Source organism: Oncorhynchus mykiss, chromosome 3 (genome assembly GCF_057628025.1).
Source record: "Oncorhynchus mykiss isolate SJ-2025 chromosome 3, ASM5762802v1, whole genome shotgun sequence".
In the NCBI taxonomy this organism is placed as follows: Eukaryota; Metazoa; Chordata; class Actinopteri; order Salmoniformes; family Salmonidae; genus Oncorhynchus; species Oncorhynchus mykiss.
Window position 1 is genome coordinate 83,808,588 of NC_143024.1, and position 24,340 is coordinate 83,832,927.

Sequence of the window (24,340 nt, forward strand, 5' to 3'; positions counted from 1 at the left end):
ACTCTTCAATATTTACATCAACGAATTGGCCACTATTGTAGAAAAATCCTCAGCCCCTGGTGTTAGTCTCCACAATTCAGAGGTTAAATATCTACTCTTTGCAGATGACCTATGCCTGCTGTCACCCACAGCACATGGCCTACAGCAGAGCCTGGACCTGCTAGAGCAGTACTGCTAGAGCACTGCCGCCTGGTTATCACCAGGCGGTGAAACAGCCTGACGGGATGCTCTCGATTGTGCATCTGTAAAAGTTTGTGAGTGCTTTTGGTGACAAGCCAAATTTCTTCAGCCTCCTGAGGTTGAAGAGGCGCTTCTGCGCCTTCTTCACCACGCTGTCTGTGTGGGTGGACCAATTCAGTTTGTCTGTGATGTGTATGCCGAGGAACTTAAAACTTTCTACCCTCTCCACTACTGTCCCGTCGATGTGGATAGGGGAGTGCTCCCTCTGCTGTTTCCTGAAGTCCACGATCATCTCCTTTGTTTTGTTGACGTTGAGTGAGAGGTTATTTTCCTGACACCACGCTCTGAGTGTCCTCACCTCCTCCCTGTAGGCTGTCTCGTCATTGTTGGTAATCAAGCCCACTAGTGTTGTGTCGTCCGAAAACTTGATGACTGAGTTGGAGATGTACATGGCCATGCAGTCGTGGGTGAACAAGGAGTACAGGAGTTGGCTGAGCACGCACCCTTGTGTGGGGCCCCAGTGTTTAGGTACAGCGAAGTGGAGATGCTGTTTCCTACCTTCAACACCTGGGGGCGGCCCATCAGAATGTCCAAGAACCAGTTGCACATGGTGGGGATGAGACCCAGGGCCTCCAGATTGAAGATAAGCTTGGAGGGTACCATGGTGTTGAATGCTGAGCTGTAGTCAATTAACAGCATTCTTACATAGGTATTCATTTTGCCAAGATGGGATAGGGCAGTGTGCAGTGTGATGGTGATTGCGTCGTCTGTGGACCTTTTGGGGTGGTATGCAAACTGAAGTGGGTCTAGGGTGGCCGGTTAGGTGTAGGTGATATGATCCTTGACTAGTCTCTCATAGCATTTCATGATGACAGAAGTGAGTGCTACGGGGCGGTAGTCATTTAGTTCAGTTGTCTTTGCCTTCTTGGGTACAGGAACAGTGGTGGCCATCTTGAAGCATGTGGGGACAGCAGACTGGGATAGGGAGCTATTGAATATGTCCGTAAATACACCAGCCAGCTGGTCTGCGCATGCTCTGAGGACACGGCTATAGATGCCGTCTGTGCCAGCAGCCTTGCGAGAGTTAACATGTTTAAATGTTTTACTCACGTCGGCAACGGAGAAGGAGGGGGGGGTGCGGGGCACAGTCCTTGTTAGTGGGCCTGTGGCTCTGTATTATCCTCAAAGATGGGCAATGAAGGTGTTTAGTTTGTCTGGAAGCAAGACTTTGGTGTCCGTGACATGGCTGGTTTTCTTTTTGTAGTCCGTGATTTCCTGCAGACCCTGAGCCTTTGAATTGCGACTCCAACTTGTCTCTGTACCGGCATTTAGCTTGTTTGATTGCCTTGTGGAAGGAATAACTACACTGTTTATAATCAGCCATGTTCCCCGACCTCTTTCATGGTTAAATGCGGTGGTTCGCGCTTTCAGTTTTTTGGGAATGCCACCATCTGTCCACGGTTTCCGGTTATGGCAGGTTATAATAGTCACAGTGGGTACAACATCTCCAATGCACTTCTTTATAAACTCTCTCACCGAGTCAGCGTATAGGTTGATGTTGTTCTCTGAGGCTGACCCGAACATATTCCAGTCCGCGTGATCAAAACAATCTTGAAGCGTGGCTTCTGATTGGTCGGACCAGCGTTGAATGGTTCTCGTCACTGGTACAGTGCCTTGCGAAAGTATTCGGCCCCCTTGAACTTTGCGACCTTTTGCCACATTTCAGGCTTCAAACATAAAGATATAAAACTGTATTTTTTTGTGAAGAATCAACAACAAGTGGGACACAATCATGAAGTGGAACGACATTTATTGGATATTTCAAACTTTTTTAACAAATCAAAAACTGAAAAATTGGGCGTGCAAAATTATTCAGCCCCCTTAAGTTAATACTTTGTAGCGCCACCTTTTGCTGCGATTACAGCTGTAAGTCGCTTGGGGTATGTCTCTATCAGTTTTGCACATCGAGAGACTGAAATTTTTTCCCTTTCCTCCTTGCAAAACAGCTCGACCTCAGTGAGGTTGGATGGAGAGCATTTGTGAACAGCAGTTTTCAGTTCTTTCCACAGATTCTCGATTGGATTCAGGTCTGGACTTTGACTTGGCCATTCTAACACCTGGATATGGTTATTTTTGAACCATTCCATTGTAGATTTTGCTTTATGTTTTGGATCATTGTCTTGTTGGAAGACAAATCTCCGTCCCAGTCTCAGGTCTTTTGCAGACTCCATCAGGTTTTCTTCCAGAATGGTCCTGTATTTGGCTCCATCCATCTTCCCATCAATTTTAACCATCTTCCCTGTCCCTGCTGAAGAAAAGCAGGCCCAAACCATGATGCTGCCACCACCATGTTTGACAGTGGGGATGGTGTGTTCAGCTGTGTTGCTTTTACGCCAAACATAACGTTTTGCATTGTTGCCAAAAAGTTCAATTTTGGTTTCATCTGACCAGAGCACCTTCTTCCACATGTTTGGTGTGTCTCCCAGGTGGCTTGTGGCAAACTTTAAACGACACTTTTTATGGATATCATTAAGAAATGGCTTTCTTCTTGCCACTCTTCCATAAAGGCCAGATTTGTGCAATATACGACTGATTGTTGTCCTATGGACAGAGTCTCCCACCTCAGCTGTAGATCTCTGCAGTTCATCCAGAGTGATCAAGGGCCTCTTGGCTGCATCTCTGATCAGTCTTCTCCTTGTATGAGCTGAAAGTTTAGAGGGACGGCCAGGTCTTGGTAGATTTGCAGTGGTCTGATACTCCTTCCATTTCAATATTATCGCTTGCACAGTGCTCCTTGGGATGTTTAAAGCTTGGGAAATCTTTTTGTATCCAAATCCGGCTTTAAACTTCTTCACAACAGTATCTCGGACCTGCCTGGTGTGTTCCTTGTTCTTCATGATGCTCTCTGCGCTTTTAACGGACCTCTGAGACTATCACAGTGCAGGTGCATTTATACGGAGACTTGATTACACACAGGTGGATTGTATTTATCATCATTAGTCATTTAGGTCAACATTGGATCATTCAGAGATCCTCACTGAACTTCTGGAGAGAGTTTGCTGCACTGAAAGTAAAGGGGCTGAATAATTTTGCACGCCCAATTTTTCAGTTTTTGATTTGTTAAAAAAGTTTGAAATATCCAATAAATGTCGTTCCACTTCATGATTGTGTCCCACTTGTTGTTGATTCTTCACAAAAAAATACAGTTTTATATCTTCATGTTTGAAGCCTGAAATGTGACAAAAGGTCGCAAAGTTCAAGGGGGCCGAATACTTTCGCAAGGCACTGTACATCCTGTTTGAGTTTCTGCCTATAAGACGGGAGGAGCAAGATAGCGTCATGGATTTGCCGAAGGGAGGGCAGGGGAGGGCTTTGTATGCATCGCAGAAGTTAGAGTAGCAGTGATCGAGTGTATTACCCCCGCGCGCAGTGCAATCAATATGCTGATAGAATTAGGGTAGCCTTGTTCTCAAATTTGCTTTGTTAAAAATCCCAGCTACAATAAATGCAGCCTCAGGATATATGGTTTCCAGTTTACTTAGAGTCCAGGAAAGTTCCTTGAGGGCCGTCTTGGTGTCTGCCTGAGAGGAAATGTACACAGCTGTGACTATAACTGACGAGAATTCTCCTTTTGTAGGTAAAATGGCCAGCATTTGATTGTAAGGAATTCTAGGTCGGGTGAGCAGAAGGATTTGAGTTCCTGTATGTTTTTATGATTACACAATGAGTCGTTAATCATAAAGCATACACCCCCGTCCTTCCTCTTCCCAGAGAGGTGTTTATCTCTGTCGGGCGTGATGCATGGAGAAGCCCGGTCGCTGAACCGATTCCGACAACATATCCCGAGAGAGCCATGTTTCCGTGAAACAGAGAATGTTACACTCTCTGGAAGGCAACTCTTGCTCGAATTTCGTCGACCTCAAATCAAATCACATTTTATTGGTCACATACACATGGGTAGCAGATGTTAATGCCAGTGTAACGAAATGCTTGTGCTTCTAGTTCCGACCATGCAGTAATATCTAACAAGTAATCTAATAATTTCACAACCACCTTTTACACACAAGTGTAAAGGAATGCCGTCTACCTTGTTGTCAAGAAACTGGACACTGATGAGTAGTATACTACTCACCAATACCCCTCCCCAACCCTCAGCACAGACATATCTATTTACCTAACATTCTCACTGGCACAATGCCAATAATAGTAAGGCCAAAACCAAGCCTTAAATGACAGTTTATAACCAGAGGTTTCCCCTAACACATTCCCACCCTTCTACCTCGAGCCTCATGTAACAGCCTGTGGTGTATATGAGCCTCTAGTGCCACCTGCTGGCCAGTTCCACACATTGTTTTTATATTTTCAAATTGTACATTTATTTATCTAGGCAAGTCAGTTAAGAACAACTTCTTATTTACAATGACGGCCTACCCCGGAAGACGCTGAGCTAATTATGCGCCGCCCTATGGGACTCCCAATCACAGCCAGATGTGATATAGCTATCAGGGATCCTTGGGACATCCCTACCCCCATTGAAGAAGATATTCACTGAAAATATGATTTATGCTATCAGGGATCCTTGGGACATCCCTACCCCCATTGAAGGAGATATTCACTGAAAATATGGTTTATGCTATCAGGGAACCTTGGGACATCCCTACCCCCATTGAAGGAGATATTCACTGAAAATATGGTTTATGCTATCAGGGAACCTTGGGACATCCCTACCCCCATTGAAGGAGATATTCAAAATGGTTACGGTAAAGGTTAGATTTAGGGTTAGGCAAGGGTTATGTTTAGGGTAGGGGTTAAGGTTAGGTTTAGGGCATGATTGTCCCAAGGATCCCGGATAGCACTGACACTGAAAATATAGTCCATACCATTGGTTGAGTTGATAACCCGTGAACCTACAGTAGGAACAATGCGGCTGGTGAACAAGGAAGTTTACAATGTTAACATGTTCAAAAGCCTTCTGTATCTCCTCCGTTCCTTCCCTCTGATCTGACTGGTTACCATGGGAATAATAAATACAGGTAGCTCGGAGACAGAAAGTGTCTGCGAAGACTCAAAAGGGGTAGGACATCAAGGTGTGTGTGTGTGTGTCCACGTGTGTGTGTGTGTGTGTGTACAGTACGTTGAATCTCACCTGGGAACGTTGGTCAAGTAAGTGAGCACGTTGTGGAACTCCCTCTCTTGAATCTCTCCGAAAGCAGAGAACTCTGGGAACACGATGATGGGGCTGCCGTTCTGCCCTCGGCCCCCTGGGAAAGAAACACAGAAGACTTCAGAACAGAGAGTTCACTAGAACAGAGAGTACACTAGAACAGAGTACACTAGAACAGAGAGTTCACTAGAACAGAGAGTACACTAGAACAGAGAGTACACTAGAACAGAGAGTACACTAGAACAGAGAGTTCACTAGAACAGAGAGTACACTAGAACAGAGAGTACACTAGAACAGAGAGTACACTAGAACAGAGAGTTCACTAGAACAGAGAAGGCTCACACGGAACCCAAACCGACTGTACGCGTGCACCGTCGTGCGACATCGTGCATACATTTATTTTGTCCCACTACACCAACAGCCATCACGACAGGCAGGTTAAAATATCAAAACAAACTCAATGACATTAATGACATTAATTTGGAGACAGGTCGAAAATAATTGAACATTTATGGCAATTTAGCTAGTTAGCTTGCACTTGCTAGCTAATTTGTCCTATTTAGCTAGCTTGCTGTTGCTAGCTAATTTGTCCTGGGATATAAACATTGAGTTGTTATTTTACCTGAAATGCACAAGGTCCTCTACTCCGACAATTAATCCACACATAAAACGGTCAACTGAATCGTTTCTAGTCATCTCTCCTCCTTCCAGGCTTCATCTTTGAACTTATATGGTGATTGGCATCTACACTTTCATAGTATTACCACGACAACCGGCAACAGTTCGTATTTCAATCACCCACGTGGATATAACCAATGAGGAGATGGCACGTGGGTACCTGCTTCTATAAACCAATGAGGAGATGAGAGAGGCAGGACTTGCAGCGCGATCTGCGTCAGAAATAGGAATGACTTCTATTTTAGCCCTTGACATCGCAGACTTGGCATCGCAGATGCTCGTTGCCGCGCGCAGTGTGGGTGCAATAATTGATTAACATGGATTTCTACATTTATTTTGCAACGCTCGCACGCGCAACATGTCTGGTCTGGTCAGCATGTCAGTCACACTTCTTCTGGTGATTTGCTGACACAATTTAGATATGAATTACCACATGAGGGCGCCAGTAGGACTGACAAACCAGTCTGACTGTCGAGTTGAGAAACAAAATAGAGAAGGGGGGGCAGAGAGAGAGAGAGAGAAACAGAATAGAGGAAGAGGGGGGGCAGAGAGAGAGAGAGAGAGAGAGAGAGAGAGAGACAGAGAGAGAGAGAGAGAGAGAGAGAGGAGGGGGGGCAGAGAGAGAGAGAGAGAGAGTTTACAAACACACACACAGGCATACAGTACACCTATAGGGCAATTAGTCACACACACACACACACACACACACACACGGTCCTTGGCGGGAGCAGCTGCTCTATTAGCCCATGTGATCAGAATATCAATCTGTCTGCTTTCCCCTCTCCTATTATCACCCTAGCAACAGCAACTGCTCGCTCATCGTTTCACTCTGCCTGTTTTAATTCTGCTGCATCTGAGTAGAGGCAAGGCTCTCTGCAAAATGGCCGCCGACAGGCAGAACATCCAATAAAGACTGCCACAGTCCCCAAGGTGACCTTATGCAGTACATAGAGGGGGACAGAGACGGGGCAAACTGTGTGTGTGTGTGAGTGTCAGAGGGGAGGGGGTCTTCTATGCAATGAGGTGAATGCAGTGGTGAAGGGATTTAGAGGCACTTGAAGTCTGCTCACAAGCCCTTCTGTATGGCTTTAAACCAGTTGACATGCTGTACAGAGACACGTTGAATTGACAAAACAACTGGAAAAACAGAAACTTCATTTTGGTTCACACACAACAGAAACTGATATACACATATGTAAATACACACATGAAACAAACACACAGTCATGTCAAGAGAAGGAGTCCTAACCTGTATACGAATACTCCTACTAACAGCACTATTTGTGACTTAAATTGAGTATGTAGTATGCTTATTGGGCATAGTATGGATATAGTTAGTATGCCAAAAGTTCCCCGGATGTTGTATAAAATTTGGCAAAAAACGAAGTATACATGCAGTGGATGTCATTTCCATGCTTTTAGGGCCCATAATTGAATTCTTCCGAAAATGGGCGTGGCTTCACAACGTTTTGAGATTTGAAGAAAATGGCGGGAAATATGCAGCAGAAGTCTGGCAAGAGTGGATCCAAATTCATTGCTTTAATTAATAATGACAAAAGTTAAGAAAATGTTGAGCAATGTAATAAAGTAATGAGTTTTCAAATAAGTTACGTTACACGTTATGCTGGCTGACAATTTATTAGCTACGATTTCCTTACGAACCGCATAGCATTATAGTATGTACCGGTATGTTAGCCAGTTACCGTCCTAACGTCAGTTGGCTACTAATACATTGAACTTGCCAGGCAGTATATTAACTAAATGCTATCTAACTAACTACCCAACCTTGATTGAATTGATTATTCATGTCATTCTTAGCTAAGTGGTATAGTCGTTGTGAGTTCCCAATGGACATTGTTAATTCTGGCTATCTAGTCCGATTTCAGAGCACTCTAGTCTGAGTGTGCCAGAGCGCAGAATAACTGATTGGTTTACGAACGCCTATTGAATATGGCCGGTGTCAGTAAACGTCAGAAAAAACAAGCGTAATTAAATTGTTGCCAGGAGCACAGTTGCAGTCACCAATGCTCTGGATAACATGAAAACAGCCTAAACAACTCTGCTAGGGAGAGTAAAATGGTCAGAGTGATGTGTTCTCTCATTTGTGTCTGGAAGTAGCTAGCAAGCTAGTCAGTTAGCTTGACTGCTTGATTGCCGTTGTGAGGTCAGAAAGCTTGGATCAACCCTACTCCTCGGCCAGAGAGTACAGTGAACGCTACGAGAGTGAAAGGCTCTGAATTTACAAATGGATAATCTGACAGCGCTCTGAATTTACAAACAGACAATCTGACAACGCTCTGAATTTACAAACAGACAATCTGACAACGCTCTGAATTTACAAACAGACAATCTGACAACGCTCTGAATTTACAAACAGACAATCAGACAACGCTCTGAATTTACAAACAGACAATCTGACAACGCTCTGAATTTACAAACAGACAATCTGACAACGCTCTGAATTTACAAACGGACAATCAGACAACTCTCTGGATTTTTGCACTCTGGCAGTCCAGATTGGATTTACGAACACACCCTAAATCATAAAAATGTCTAGCCTGTCATTTGTTTTGCTAACAAGCTAGCAAGATGTTGCATAGCAATAGCATCAACTTCTGGTAGACAATGGAGTGCTAGTACCCTCAACTGCAATGATACATTTTGTTTATAGTACACTAAAATTAACTAAATGGTATATATTATGTAGTATATACAGTGCCTTGCGAAAGTATTCGGCCCCCTTGAACTTTGCGACCTTTTGCCACATTTCAGGCTTCAAACATAAAGATATAAAACTGTATTTTTTTGTGAAGAATCAACAACAAGTGGGACACAATCATGAAGTGGAACGACATTTATTGGATATTTCAAACTTTTTTAACAAATCAAAAACTGAAAAATTGGGCATGCAAAATTATTCAGCCCCCTTAAGTTAATACTTTGTAGCGCCACCTTTTGCTGCGATTACAGCTGTAAGTCGCTTGGGGTATGTCTCTATCAGTTTTGCACATCGAGAGACTGACATTTTTTCCCATTCCTCCTTGCAAAACAGCTTGAGCTCAGTGAGGTTGGATGGAGAGCATTTGTGAACAGCTGCTGTTAGATGCTGCCACCACCATGTTTGACAGTGGGGATGGTGTGTTCAGGGTGATGAGCTGTGTTGCTTTTATGCCAAACATAACGTTTTGCATTGTTGCCAAAAAGTTCAATTTTGGTTTCATCTGACCAGAGCACCTTCTTCCACATGTTTGGTGTGTCTCCCAGGTGGCTTGTGGCAAACTTTAAACAACACTTTTTATGGACATCTTTAAGAAATGGCTTTCTTCTTGCCACTCTTCCATAAAGGCCAGATTTGTGCAATATACGACTGATTGTTGTCCTATGGACAGAGTCTCCCTCCTCAGCTGTAGATCTCTGCAGTTCATCCAGAGTGATCATGGGCCTCTTGGCTGCATCTCTGATCAGTCTTCTCCTTGTATGAGCTGAAAGTTTAGAGGGACGGCCAGGTCTTGGTAGATTTGCAGTGGTCTGATACTCCTTCCATTTCAATATTATCGCTTGCACAGTGCTCCTTGGGATGTTTAAAGCTTGGGAAATCTTTTTGTATCCAAATCCGGCTTTAAACTTCTTCACAACAGTATCTCGGACCTGCCTGGTGTGTTCCTTGTTCTTCATGATGCTCTCTGCTTTTTTGACGGACCTCTGAGACTATCACAGTGCAGGTGCATTTATACGGAGACTTGATTACACACAGGTGGATTGTATTTATCATCATTAGTCATTTAGGTCAACATTGGATCATTCAGAGATCCTCACTGAACTTCTGGAGAGAGTATGCTGCACTGAAACTAGGGCTGAATAATTTTGCACGCCCAATTTTTCAGTTTTTAATTTGTTAAAAAAGTTTGAAATATCCAATAAATGTCGTTCCACTTCATGATTGTGTCCCACTTGTTGTTGATTCTTCACAAAAAAAATACAGTTTTATATCTTTATGTTTGAAGCCTGAAATGTGGCAAAAGGTCGCAAAGTTCAAGGGGGCTGAATACTTTCGCAAGGCACTGTACTCATTAAGTATGTAGTATACAGTATGTTAGTATGGGTATTCTAACAGAGCTCCAGGGTACTGTAGCTGGATTGGACTGGATTTACGCTGGACTAACTGTGATGAGTAGAAAAACGGGAGAGGAGAGATTTGAATGACAAATCCTGAATGACTTGACAAATCCTGAGGGATTTTACAAATTAAGCCTATCACTAACCTTAACCATTCAGAGTTAATGCCTAAACTTAACCTTAAACACTTAAATTTGACATTTGGAAATTTGACGTTTGAAACATGGATGAACGTCTGATTCTGACGTGAGGCTGTTAGAGCTGGTCTGAAGCAGACAGTTCATCTGAACTATATCAGGAAGAAGAACAGTATTCACCTGTCTTATCTGTATTATGACAGACAGACAGACAGACAGACAGACAGACAGACAGACAGACAGACAGACAGACAGACAGACAGACATCTGTATTATGACAGGCAAGCAGACAGACAGACAGGAAGGAAATATTACCTAACAGGAAGGCAAACTTCTTCCTAAGGTCAGGGGTGATGTCGATGGCACAGAGGGGGCTGTTCTCCTGCTGCATGATCTCATCTGGAGGAGCAGGAGGAGGAGCAGGAGGAGAACACAACACAGTCAGAATCACAGGACATGAGGGGTTAACACAGTCCTGTTCTTTGGGGAAGAGAATAGAATTGAATGGAAGAACCATCACAAAGGTAGAAAATAAGTATACATACTCTCTCACACAAAAACAGGAAATTAGTAAGGCACATTGTCTGGCAAGTATAAAGAAGTGCATAATAGTGAATGAACAATAATCTGAAACCCTGACCAGAGAGCAAAATGCTACAAAACATCCTAGTAAGGAGCGGTCACCACACATACTTGGGTCCTGACCCACTAGGGTTGAACCCATTTAGTCGACTAGTCGATTGTTTGGTCGATAGGCTGTTGGTCGACTGAGATGTTTTTAGTCAAGCAGTAGCAAAACATTCTTTAATACATGTAATGGCACATGAGACACAGTCATTTATGTAAAAGCATTCAATATATTACTATTATTGTTGCTACATGTCCTGGGTGGCGCAGCAGTCAAAAGTTCTGCAAAGCAGTGCTGAGGCGCCACTACAGCCCGGGGTTCGATTCCACAGCCGGCCTTATTGATCTCTGGCTCCCGCTTTAGTAATTTGTGTTTCTTCATTTTTAATTGCAGTGCTTAAAGCATCAGACAAGTTCAGTAGCCAACATATAGTTGATTTTATTCAAACAGGGTGTGTCTATATATGGAAAAATACACTTTTAAAATGTAGACTGATCAATTGTTAAAGAACAGACGATTCCTGGTCAACCAATATTTGTTTGTAGTCAGGGATGGCCCTATGACCCTACATCATCCAGAGTGTACCCAGCTCTATCCCCCCATGAACTCCCATCATGGGGATTAGAATAATTTGATTATGGGCCCGATCCCCAGCAACTGGAAGCAGGGTAACCCCAGGTAGTGAAAGTAGAGATGGGGTGACAAAACACTGTGGGCCCAGGCTGCTGTGAGAGGCCCAGGTCAGCAGGGAGAGTCCCAGGTCAGTAGGGAGAGGCCCAGGACAGCAGGGAGAGAATGTCAAGGTCTTGGATCTTTGCTGGTACACAGCAGAGTATGTGAGCAGAGCTTGCCCAATTTGACTGGAGAACTGAGCGAGATTCCCAAAGGCTACAATTTCGCTCCAGAAGCACTCAAAGTAGTGCTCACTTCACGAGCTCAGGGCATGCCCAGCCCAGCATGCATTTGTAGTGTGCTTGTGTGCTGCTATAGCCCTTTGCTTTAGCTACTGTTATGGAGTTCACTAAATATGTTCATTAAGAAACAGATAAAACACACAGGTGTAAAATCAAGGTGACTTACAAAGATGAGGAGCAAGAGAGGGAGTGTGGTGATGTAATGTCCACAACAAAAAATCGGATCTTTTAAAGGTTTCGTTCATTTTTGTTACATTATCTATACAATTGGCCATAATTGATTCTGGCCCAATAGGCCTGGAACATTGCTACGTTCAAGAAGCTTTCCGTTTTGATTGGCTTATTTTGCCTAAAAACTTTTAGGCCAACCTATAGAAAGAAACTAAAAAACTCTCTGCCCAGGCTGGCAAGAGTGGCCAAAAGTGTGTTTAGCATCCCCTTTGGCTCTGCATGTTGTTTAAATTCTTTATTATTATTTATTTATTTATTCTTTATTAGTGCTTTGTGGCCTTATCAGCCTATTGTGTCACACTCGCAAATGCTTCACAATGTATTTCTTTGTAGGCTATAGCCTTGAAATCATTTAAATAATATAGCCTAAATAATTCATTTTCTTTCCTTCTTGGTCTCCCTGTCTGGCTCCTGACCTATTGAGAGTGTTTATATGCAGTTCAATACGACATGTAGCCTATTTGAAATGTGCTCTTTTTACATCCACCTTTCATGTTCAATACTTCAAAACCAAATGGTAGGTCCAGGTAGTCACAAAATTAGATTGGTGTTGGTTCAATTGTGATTTTAATTCATGTATGCGAATTTGCAGTGGCAGTTTTTCTTCCTGTGAGCACAGAGCGGTTTTTAACGGAGCAGTGGACAAGCACCACTTCATGAGCAACGAGTGGGATTTCAAACTGCTCAACTCTTCTCACAAACTCTGGTACACTGGAACAAAACTAGGTCAGAGACACTGTGACACACAGCCCCAAATCTCTCATTCTTTACTCAGCATATTTTACCCATAACTGGAAGTGTTCTAAAAGCAGAACAGCATTCTGTCAACACCATTGTTCTTTAGTACCTGCATGTATGTATTTCCTATAGAAAATACTGTATTTGTACAGTTCCTCAGAAAATGCATAGCTGTTGGCTAATATTTCTGTCGTTCATTTGTAATATTAAAGAGTTTTGGTAGCATAATACTCTTTGTATATGATTTATTATATATTATATAGTTGCAATCTGCGTGTACTTATTTTTCTAGCTCCAGTTTGGGAGACTGGTCCAATTCTACACAGTAAGGAACAGATCAAAATGTACTTGAGAGGAGGGGCTGTTCTAACTCAAGGTGTCATACCAAAAAAATGCACCGCCCTCCATCAATAATATTTTCACATAAATAATAGTTTCACATGACCCTTCCCTTTTACAGTAAAATAAATGGAACACCCTCCCCCCTCATAGAATGAACTCTAAATAATGTTTACGACCACAAATAACAATAACTGTAGCGAACCTGTGTTTATAAACGTGGATATAAACATGGATTCAGCTTGCTTTTGAGGCACAGTTGATGCTATGCAGGGCTATGGGCCAGAAGGTTGAGGTTTCGCTGACCACCATCGACAGCTAACTCTCCCTGCCTGTTGCATTACACTACGATCAGAGCTGGCTGCAGACAATGATCAGATAGGTGGAAATCAGATTTTCAACAATTTGATGCCATATTTATAATTATATAAAATATATTGAACAAATTTTCCACCAACAGGTTTCTGTGCCAAGGCACCACACAACCAATAAACAAAGCATTCATATTTCGGCACTTCAATATCATGGTTCGTGTTTTCAACACCACAATAAATAGATTATGTAAATCTGGACAAACAGAAAATACATTTCTCCCTACCTTGTAGGCTTAGCCAGTACAGAAGGCTTGGCTTGAAAATCTCAGAATGCCATTAAACTTTTTGGTGTTTTGTAACAGATCAAAATGAAATTTCAAATTGTATTTGTCACATGCGCTAGACTACAGGTGTAGACGTTACTGTGAAATGCTTACTTAATTAACCAACAATGCAGTTTTAAGAAAATAAGAGTTAAGAAATGATTTAAAAAGTAACACAACAAAATAACAACAGCATGGCTATATACAGGGGGTACCAGTACCAAGTCAATGAGTGTCAATGAGTGTCAATGATAACAATAGATAATAAACATGATTAGCCACGTTCAGCAGTCTTATGGCTTGGGGGTAGAAGCTGTTTAGGAGCTTTTTGGACCTAGACGTGGATCTCCGATACCGCTTGCCATGCGGTAGCAGAGAGAAGAGTATATGACTTGTGTGGCTGTAGCACCTTACGGTCAGATGCCGAGCCGTTGCCATACCAGGCGGTGATGCAACCGGTTAGGTTGTTCTCGATGGTGCAGCTGTAGAACTTTTTGAGGATCTGGGGACCCATGCCATATGTTTTCAGTCTCCTGAGGGGTAATAGGCATTGTCGTGCCCTCTTCACGACTGTTTGGACCATGATTGTTTGTTGGTGATGTAGACACCAAGGAAATTGAAGCTCATGACCCGCTCCACTACAGCCCAGTCGACGTGTGTTCGGCCCTCCAGAGAAGAAGAACCACTGCTTTTAATCAGGGCAAGGTGACCAGAAACATGACCGAATACAAACAGTCTAGTTATTCCCTCAGCAAGGCAATGAAACAAGCTAAGCATCAGTATAGAGACAAAGAAGAGTCACAATTCAACGGCTCAGACACGAGAGGTATGTGGCATGGTCTACAGTCAATCACGGACTACAAAAAGAAAACCAGCCCGTCGGGGACCCCAATGTTTGCTCACTTTGAGGACAATACAGTGCCACCGACACGGCCCCCTACCAAAACCTGCGGACACTCCTTCACCACAGCCAACGTGAGTAAAACATTTAAACGAGTTAACCCTCGCAAGGCTGCCGGCCCAGACGGCATCCCGGCTGCGTCCTCAGAGAATGTGCAGACCGGCTGGCTGGTGTGTTTATGGACACATTCAATCAATCCCTATCCCAGTCTGCTGTTCCCACATGCTTCAAGAGGGCCACCAGTGTTCCTGTTCCCAAGAAAGCTAAGGTAACTGAGCTAAACGACTATCATCACGAAGTGCTTTGAGAGACTAGTCAAGGACCATATCACCTCCACCCTACCTGACACCCTAGACCCACTCCAATTTTCTTACCGCCCCAACAGATCCACAGACGACGCAATCACAATCACACTGCACACTGACCACTGCCCTAACCCATCTGGACAAGAGGAATACCTATGTAAGAATGCTGTTCATCGACTACAGCTCAGCATTTAACACCAGAGTACCCTCCAAACTCATCATTAAGCTTGAGACCCTGGGTCTCAACCCCGCCCTGTGCAACTGGGCCCTGGACTTCCTGACGTGCCGCCCCCAGGTGGTGAAGGTAGGAAACAACATCTCCACCCTGCTGATCCTCAAAACTGGGGCCCCACAAGGGAAAAAACACAATACCCTCCACTATGCCCAATAACAAACACACACTACCCTCCACTAACCCCAATAACGAACACACACTACCCTCCACTATGCCCAATAACAAACACACACTACTCTCCACTATGCCCAATAACAAACACACACTACCCTCCACTATGCCCAAAAACAAACACACCCTCCACTATGCCCAAAAACAAACACTACCCTCCTCTAACCCCAATAACAAACACACACTACCCTCCTCTAACCCCAACAACAAACACACACTACCTTCCCCTATGCCCAATAACAAACACACACTACCCTCCTCTAACCCCAAAAACAAACAAACACTACCCTCCTCTAACCCCCAAAACAAACACACACTACCCTCCACTATGCCCAATAACAAACAACACACTACCCTCCCCTATGCCCAATAACAAACACACACTACCCTACTCTAACCCCAATAAAAAACACATACTACCCTCCACTATGCCCAATAAAAAACACATACTACCCTCCACTATGCCCATTAACAAACACACACTACCCTCCCCTATGCCCATTAACAAACACACACTACCCTCCTCTAACCCCAATAACAAACACACAATTCCCGTCCCATATGCTCAATAACAAACACACACTACCCTCCACTATGCCCATTAACAAACACACACTACCCTCCACTATGCCCATTAACAAACACACACTACCCTCCACTATGCCCATTAACAAACACACACTACCCTCCACTATGCCCATTAACAAACACACACTACCCTCCACTATGCCCAATAACAAACACACACTACCCTCCACTATGCCCATTAACAAACACACACTACCCTCCACTATGCCCAATAACAAACACACACTACCCTCCCCTATGCCCATTAACAAACACACACTACCCTCCACTATGCCCATTAACAAACACACACTACCCTCCACTATGCCCAATAACAAACACACACTACCCTCCACTATGCCCATTAACAAACACACACTACCCTCCCCTATGCCCAATAACAAACAACACACAACCCTCCCCAAAGCAAAAAAAAAACAACCTTTTGATCTGTCCCTAAGAGGACTGGAGACTCCTAGTAAATAGATCAAGTCAACTGGTCTTCTAGTAAATTATTGATCCTGCTTTTACCTCAAACCCTCAGAGCCAAGTCAGCACAAATCCAGTCTCATCCACCTCACTCCTATCCCTGGGATGACCTAGAAACTCAAACCAGACGGTTCCATAGTGCACATACACCAGTCCCATGCTGCTACCAGCCAATCCAACAAAGAGGTTCATCTGCATCCATTTAGAAACAGCTATGTACAGTTATGCAGTATGCTCAAGCAGTTATTTGAGCAGGTAGTGTGTATACTGTGGGAGACAGTCCTACTGTTGAAACTGGGTAACAGTGCAGCGCACAACAGATCGATGGAACAGAAAGCCACAGTGATGCTCTACGGTGCTATAGGATTACAGATTACAGCCACACAGACAGAAAGCCACAGTGATTCTCTACGGTGCTACAAGATTACAGATTATAGACGCAGACAGAAAGCCACAGTGATGCTCTACGGTGCTATAGGATTACAGATTACAGACACACAGACAAAAAAGCCACAGTGATCCTCTATGGTGCTATAGGATTACAGATTACAGATACACAGAGAAAAAGTCACAGTGATGCTCTACGGTGCTATAGGATTACAGATTACAGACAGAAAGACACAGTGGTGCTCTACGGGGCTATATGATTACAGATTACAGACAGAAAGACACAGTGATCCTCTACTGTGGTATAGGATTACAGATTACAGACAGAAAGACACAGTGATGCTCTACGGTGCTATAGGATTACAGATTACAGACAGAAAGACACAGTGATGCTCTACGGTGCTATAGGATTACAGATTACAGACAGAAAGACACAGTGATGCTCTATGGTGCTATAAAATTACAGATTACAGACAGAAAGACACAGTGATGCTCTACGGTGCTATAGGATTACAGATTACAGACAGAAAGACGCAGTGATGCTCTACGGTGCTATAAGATTACAGATTACAGCAGAAAGACAGTGATGCTCTACGGTGCTATAGGATTACAGATTACAGACAGAAAGACAAAGTGATGCTCTACGGTGGTATAGAATTACAGATTACAGACAGAAAGACACAGTGATGCTCTACGGTGCTATAGGATTACAGATTACAGACAGAAAGACACAGTGATGCTCTACGGTGCTATAGGATTACAGATTACAGACAGAAAGACACAGTGATGCTCTACGGTGCTATAAGATTACAGATTACAGACAGAAAGACACAGTGATGCTCTACTGTGCTATAAGATGACAGATTACAGCAGAAAAACAGTGATGCTCTACGGTGCTATAGGATTACAGATTACAGACAGAAAGACACAGTGATGCTCTACGGTGCTATAGGATTACAGATTACAGACAGAAAGACACAGTGATGCTCTACGGTGCTATAGGATTACAGATTACAGACAGAAAGACACAGTGATGCTCTACGGTGCTATAAGATTACAGATTACAGCAGAAAGACAGTGATGCTCTACGGTGCTATAGGATTACAGATTACAGACAGAAAGACACAGTGATGCTGTACGGTGGTATAGAATTACAGATTACAGACAGAAAGACACAGTGATGCTCTACGGTGCTATAGGATTACAGATTACAGACAGAAAGACACAGTGATGCTCTACGGTGCTATAGGATTACAGATTACAGACAGAAAGACACAGTGATGCTCTACGGTGCTATAGGATTACAGATTACAGACACACAGATAGGAGGATGTGTGCGTGTCTATCTATCTGAATTCAGGGACAGAAATAGAGAAGTAGTCTTGATGGAAAATTCTCCTACAGACGTTTGCATATTTCATGTTAGACACCAGCCAGGCAGACTTTCTAGGGCCACAACAACCAACCCTGTCCATTTCCATGATGTCACTTCAAACCGCTAAGCAGGGCTTGGCTCATGGTTCCCAAGGCTCAGATGGTTGAAGCTTGGTGATAGCTACATGGGCCACATATTTATACTGAACATGATGCATGTGGTACCTGTAAAATACCTGATCTGAGCCTCACTAACGTACTATATGACAGTGTGGAGATGAAAGGAGTTTTCTACACCTGCATTGCTTGCTGTTGGGGGTTTTAGGCTGGGTTTCTGTACAGCACTTTGAGATATCAGCTGATGTACGAAGGGCTATATAAATAGATTTGATTTGAGTAGTTGGGGTCAATTTGGAATTTCTAAATTGAATTGAATTCAACCCACTAATTTCAATTAATACACACCCCACAGGAAGCAATTATCCCGACTAACCGGTGCCCCCCCCCCCCCACACATTGGCTACCCGGACTATCTGCATTATGTCCCGCTACCCACCACCCGCCAACCCTTCTTTTACACTACTGCTACTCTCTGTTTATCATAAATGCATAGTCACTTTAACCATATCTACATGTACATACTACCTCAATCAGCCTGACTAACCACTTCTGTTATTTTATCCTGTCCTTTTCCTTTTTTCCCTTTTCTTATCTATTGTTCATCTAATACCTATTTCTTACTTAAAAAATGCACTGTTGGTTAGGGCATGTAAGTAAGCATTTCACTGTAAGGTGAACCTGTTGTATTCGGCGCACATGATGAATAAACTGATTTGATTTGAATTTAATTTGAATTAAAGGAAATATAGTTTCATTTAAAGAAATTCAACTGAGACATGAAGCATGAATGTCTCATTATTTTGACAATTATTTTACTAAAAGCATTTATTACTGCAAATAATACAGATACCATTTCAGATATTATTGTCACAGTATTTTTTTTAGCATTTTTGTCATAAGATTAGGTTGACCCCTTTCATCCTGTAATGATGCATTCTGGGATTTTATATTTATTTATTTTTAATTACATGTAAGAGAATTATTAATTATTATAAACCTACAAAGGAATCTTAGAATATTTCCAGACTACTGTAATTATTGAAAATGCATTTAAAGAGAATGAATCTTTAAAAAAATTATGTTTCATCCAAATGTTTTACAAAGTATTGGTCACCATATGTCAACATGTACTGTACAAACACTACTGTTCTAAAGTTTGGGGTCATTTTCCATGAAAACATACATGACATGAGTTGCAAAATGAATAGGAAATATAGTCAAGATGTTGACAAGGTTATAAATAATGATTTTTAATTGAAATAATAACTGTGTCCTTCAAACTTTGCTTTCGTCAAAGAATCCTCAGAAATTACAGCTTTGCAGACCTTTGGCATTCTAGTTGTCAATTTGTTGAGGAAATCTGAAGAGATTTCAGACCATGCTTCCTGAAGCACCTCACACAAATTGGAATGGCTTGATGGGCACTTCTAACGTACCATACGGTCAAGCTGCTCCCACAACAGCTCAATAGGGTTGAAGTCCCGTGACTGTGCTGGCCACTCCTCTGTCCAGTGTCTGTGTTATTTTGCCCATCTTAATCTTTTCTTTTTATTGGCCAGTCTGAGACATGGTTTTTTCTTTGCAACTCTGCCTCGAAGGCCAGCATCCCGGAGTTGCCTCTTCACTGTTGACGTTGAGGCTGGACAGAGGAACTCTGCCTCGAAGGCCAGCATCCCAGATTTGCCTCTTCACTGTTGACGTTGAGACTGGACAGAGGAACTCTGCCTAGAAGACCAGCATCCCAGAGTTGCCTCTTCACTGTTGACGTTGAGACTTGACAGAGGAACTCTGCCTAGAAGGCCAGCATCCCGGAGTCACCTCTTCACTGTTGATGTTGAGACTGGTGTTTCGCTGTTACTATTTAATGAAGCTGCCAGTTGAGGACTTGTGAGGTGTCTGTTTCTCAAACTAGACACTCTAATGTGCTTTTCCTCTTGCTCAGTTGTGTACCGGGGCCACCCACTCCTCTTCCTATCTGGTTAGAGCCAGTTTGCGCTATTCTGTGAAGGGAGTAGTACACAAGCGTTGTACGAGATCTTCATTTTCTTGGCAATTTCTCGAATAGACTGACGAGTTTCAGAAGAAAGTTATTTGTTTCTGGCCATGTTGAGCCTGTAATCGAACCCACAAATGCTGATGCTCCAGATACTCAACTAGTCTAAAGAAGGACTGTTTTATTCCTTCTTTAATCAGGACAACAGTTTTCAGCGGTGCTAACATAATTGCAAAAGGGTTTTCTAATGATCAATTGAAATGATAAACTTGGATTAGCTAACACAATGTGCCATTGGAACACAGGGGGGATGGTTGCTGATAATAGACTTCTGTACGCCTATGTAGATATTCATAGAAATCTGCCGTTTCCAGCTACAAAAGTAATTTACAACGTTAGCAATGTCTACACTGTATTTCTGATCAATTTGATGTTATTTTAATGGACAAAACATTTGCTTTTCTTTCAAAAACAAGGACCTCTGAGTGACCATAAACTTTTGAACTGTAGTGTATGTATAGCAATGAACTTGTAAAAACAAAGGAGGAAGGGAAGTGCTGCTAAGGTACACAATACTAGGTTTTGGTAGACAGAAGCTGCTAAGGTACACAATACTAGGTTTTGGTAGACAGAAGCTGCTAAGGTACACAATAGTAGGTTTTGGTAGACAGAAGCTGCTAAGGTACACAATAGTAGGTTTTGGTAGACAGAAGCTGCTAAGGTACACAATACTAGGTTTTGGTAGACAGAAGCTGCTAAGGTACACAATAGTAGGTTTTGGTAGACAGAAGCTGCTAAGGTACACAATACTAGGTTTTGGTAGACAGAAGCTGCTAAGGTACACAATAGTAGGTTTTGGTAGACAGAAGCTGCTAAGGTACACAATAGTAGGTTTTGGTAGACAGAAGCTGCTAAGGTACACAATACTAGGTTTTGGTAGACAGAAGCTGCTAAGGTACACAATACTAGGTTTTGGTAGACAGAAGCTGCTAAGGTACACACCACTAGATTTTGGTAGACAGAAGCTGCTAAAGTACACAATACTAGGTTTTGGTAGACAGAAGCTGCTAAGGTACACAATAGTAGGTTTTGGTAGACAGAAGCTGCTAAGGTACACAATAGTAGGTTTTGGTAGACAGAAGCTGCTAAGGTTCACAATATTAGGTTTTAGTATGCCAAGCCTTCCCTTACATCAGTTTAAGGGTAGGACCACTACAGTTACATAACACTCCAACATTTATATTTTCTGAAGAAGAGCATACCTCCCTCTCTCTTCCCCATATCCCTTCATCCCATTCCCTCTACAGATAAAGTGAGAATTTTCATTGAAAGAGACATAAGGTATACCCTACGATGTCCAGAGCTTGCTGGTTTTCTGTTCTACCTGATAATTAATTGCACACACCTGGTGTCCCAGGTCTATGTCAGTCCCTGATTAGATAGAAACAATGGAAGAAAAAAACGCAGTGGAAGTAGCATGGAGGTTCCAGAGTTGAGTTTGAGGGTTCTAGAGCAACAAGGTCACAGAATCTCACGGCAAACAGAGCGATGGAAGGGGAGCTACAGTGAACATAGACAGTCTTTTCTGTGAGCTTCCTGGGTGTGTGTGTTCCTGCCACTTCAACACTATGTCAACACAGAGACTCTCCAGACTGACACGTTATACCAAAAATAATCATAATCAGAGCAGCCAACTACAATATTAGAAAGAACCAAAACAGCACATGATAGTCACTTCAACAATGTCCATGGTCTACTGTAAGCTACATGGGTCACACTTCATTTGTATAGTCCCATACATATGATCTGCTGATTGTTGTACAGTACTATCTGTCGATAAACAGATGCTTGCTAAGGTTACGGTTAGGTTTAAAAATAGGGTTAGGGTAAGGGTTAAGGTTAGGGTAAGGTTTATGGTTAAGATAAGGGTTAAGGTTAGGGTTAGGGGATACTTAGTCGAAATGTTGTTGACAGTTACTGAACATCTACTGAACATTTACAAACCATCTACATGGGACTGTGCAGATAAAGTGTTACCTCAACATGTACACGGGTGTACAGACAGACAACCAACCAACCTGAAGACAGACAGTAAGACCAGCCAGTACCTGTCCTGTGCTCGATCTCCAGCCAGCGTGGTGATGTCATGGTACACTCTGCTCAGAGGTATGCCCAGCCAGGCTCACCTTCTCTGGGTACTCATACTGTTAACTGTTGTTGCAGCCGTATCCAGAAACACACATCATCATGTCTGTCACTTTCTGTTTCCCTCTCTGTCTCTCTCTCTCTACAGACACACCCCCTTACACACATATACTCTGTAAGTATTGAAGCAGTGCTGTAAAGAGTCTTAGACCCCCCCCCCCCCCGGCTCTTAGTTTGGCAATGTGGGGACCGATCAGGTGACATCCTCTGCCTCAGTGTATAACTGCACAGAGTTCTCTCACACACAGCATGTATCAAAAGATGAAGCAAAAAAAACGAAATATTGAATCACATGAATTCTAACATCCTGGTTGGGTGGGAGTGTACGCCTTGTGTCTTTTATGTGGAGGAGGCTATGGATTAGTTGGCTGAGTGTGTGATTCTCTCTCTCTGTGTGTGTCTCTGTGTCTTTATCTCTCCCTCACTGTGTCTCTCTCTCTCTCTCTCTCTCTCTCTCTCTCTCACTCTTTTGCTGGTATTACGTCTGTTATGCAGTATGTCCAAACACTGCAAAATCAATGGTTTTAACCAATCAGGAGTATAAGTGATTCCAGGACAGGAGGGGCTTATGATTCATCCCTCCCAGTCACTACACATGCATCATCTATTAAATCCCTCTGTGTGAAGACAGCAGCACAGACATACCCCACACAACATGCTGTGACATCACAGAGAGAGGTACATACAGTACATCTCACGGTTTATGATGCTAGGTTGGTGACATCACAAGGAATATAGTCGTGATGAAAATGTTTAGATTATGAAGCAAATGTCAACAAAAAGACATGCTTTGGTTAAGAATGTAAGGTTTGTGACATCACACAGAGAGGTTGTAACATCGCAGAAGAGCACTACTGATAGAAATGTAGGGTGCGTTTGTAAATTCAATCTGGCCTCTGGGCGTTTGTAAATTCAGAGCGTTTCGCTCTCGGAGCATTCAGAGTGCACACTAGACGCTCTGGCCGAGGAGTAGGGTTGATCCGAGCCTTCTGACCTCACAGCGGAGAGTCAAGCATCCAAGCTAACTGGCTAACATTGTTATCCAGAGCGTTGGTGATTGTAACTGCTGCAGGCAACAATTTAATGACACTTTTTTTGCCAACTTTTACTGACACCGGTCATATTCAACAGGTGTTGAGCGTTCGTAAATTCACCAGTTATTCTGCGCTCTGGCACACTCAGGCGAGAGTGCTCTGAAATCGGAGTAGAATTTAATGCTAGCGGTTGTGAAATCACAAAGAGAAGAAAACATAGCTACTGGTAAACATTTCTGTGACATCATAAAGAAAAGTGGAGATCAACTCAAAATTGCTGTTCAGTGAAATCACAAAGATACTCTTGGTGCATGTGCACATAATGCCACTTTTAGGAAAGCCAGCTTGTGACATCACAGAGAGAGCAGCGATGTCTGTGATTGCTGTATGAGCCTATCACCCACCCAGACAGGCCAGGCTGTCTGCCCACTGTGTGGCTCAGTGGCTGATAACAGATATTGATTAAGATGTATTGAGTGACTGATCACAGGAGCGAGACAAACGCTTCTTCCTTTTATCGTGGGACTTCAAAGCTGAAACCTAAGCTGAGGAAAAGAAGTAGAGACGACAGAGGAACAGGAACACCAGAAGTTAGAAAGGTGGGTTTCTGAAGGTTGAAAACTTCACGAGACTGAAACACGTTAATTAAATACCATATACACCCTTGTAATTGTCACTTTCTGTGACATCGGGTTTCTTCCCTGGCTGCTGGTTGGTTGGTTACTTATGCCCGGAGGTGATTGGACAGTCCCAGTGTTAGTCAAGCAGCTGCTGATACGAACACACAAACTTAGTAA

General features: G+C 43.0%; 1 protein-coding gene across 11 annotated transcripts in view; it reads right to left on the minus strand.

Moving 5' to 3' along the window:
• Window positions 1-24,340, minus strand: part of LOC110520523 (guanine nucleotide exchange factor DBS) — a 96,720-nt gene that overhangs the window by 48,947 nt on the left and 23,433 nt on the right. For 6 of the 11 annotated variants that reach the window (XM_090230303.1, XM_090230302.1, XM_090230310.1 and 3 more), the window contains exons 2-3: window positions 10,591-10,674; window positions 5,327-5,441 (exon numbers count right to left, since the gene is read on the minus strand). In XM_090230303.1, the coding sequence (XP_090086429.1) occupies window positions 5,327-5,441; window positions 10,591-10,674 (199 nt within the window). Of the gene's footprint in view, window positions 1-5,326; window positions 5,442-10,590; window positions 10,675-22,412; window positions 22,978-24,340 lie in introns of those variants that run through there. The other 5 variants (XM_090230312.1, XM_090230308.1, XM_090230311.1 and 2 more) reach the window with 1 other exon arrangement.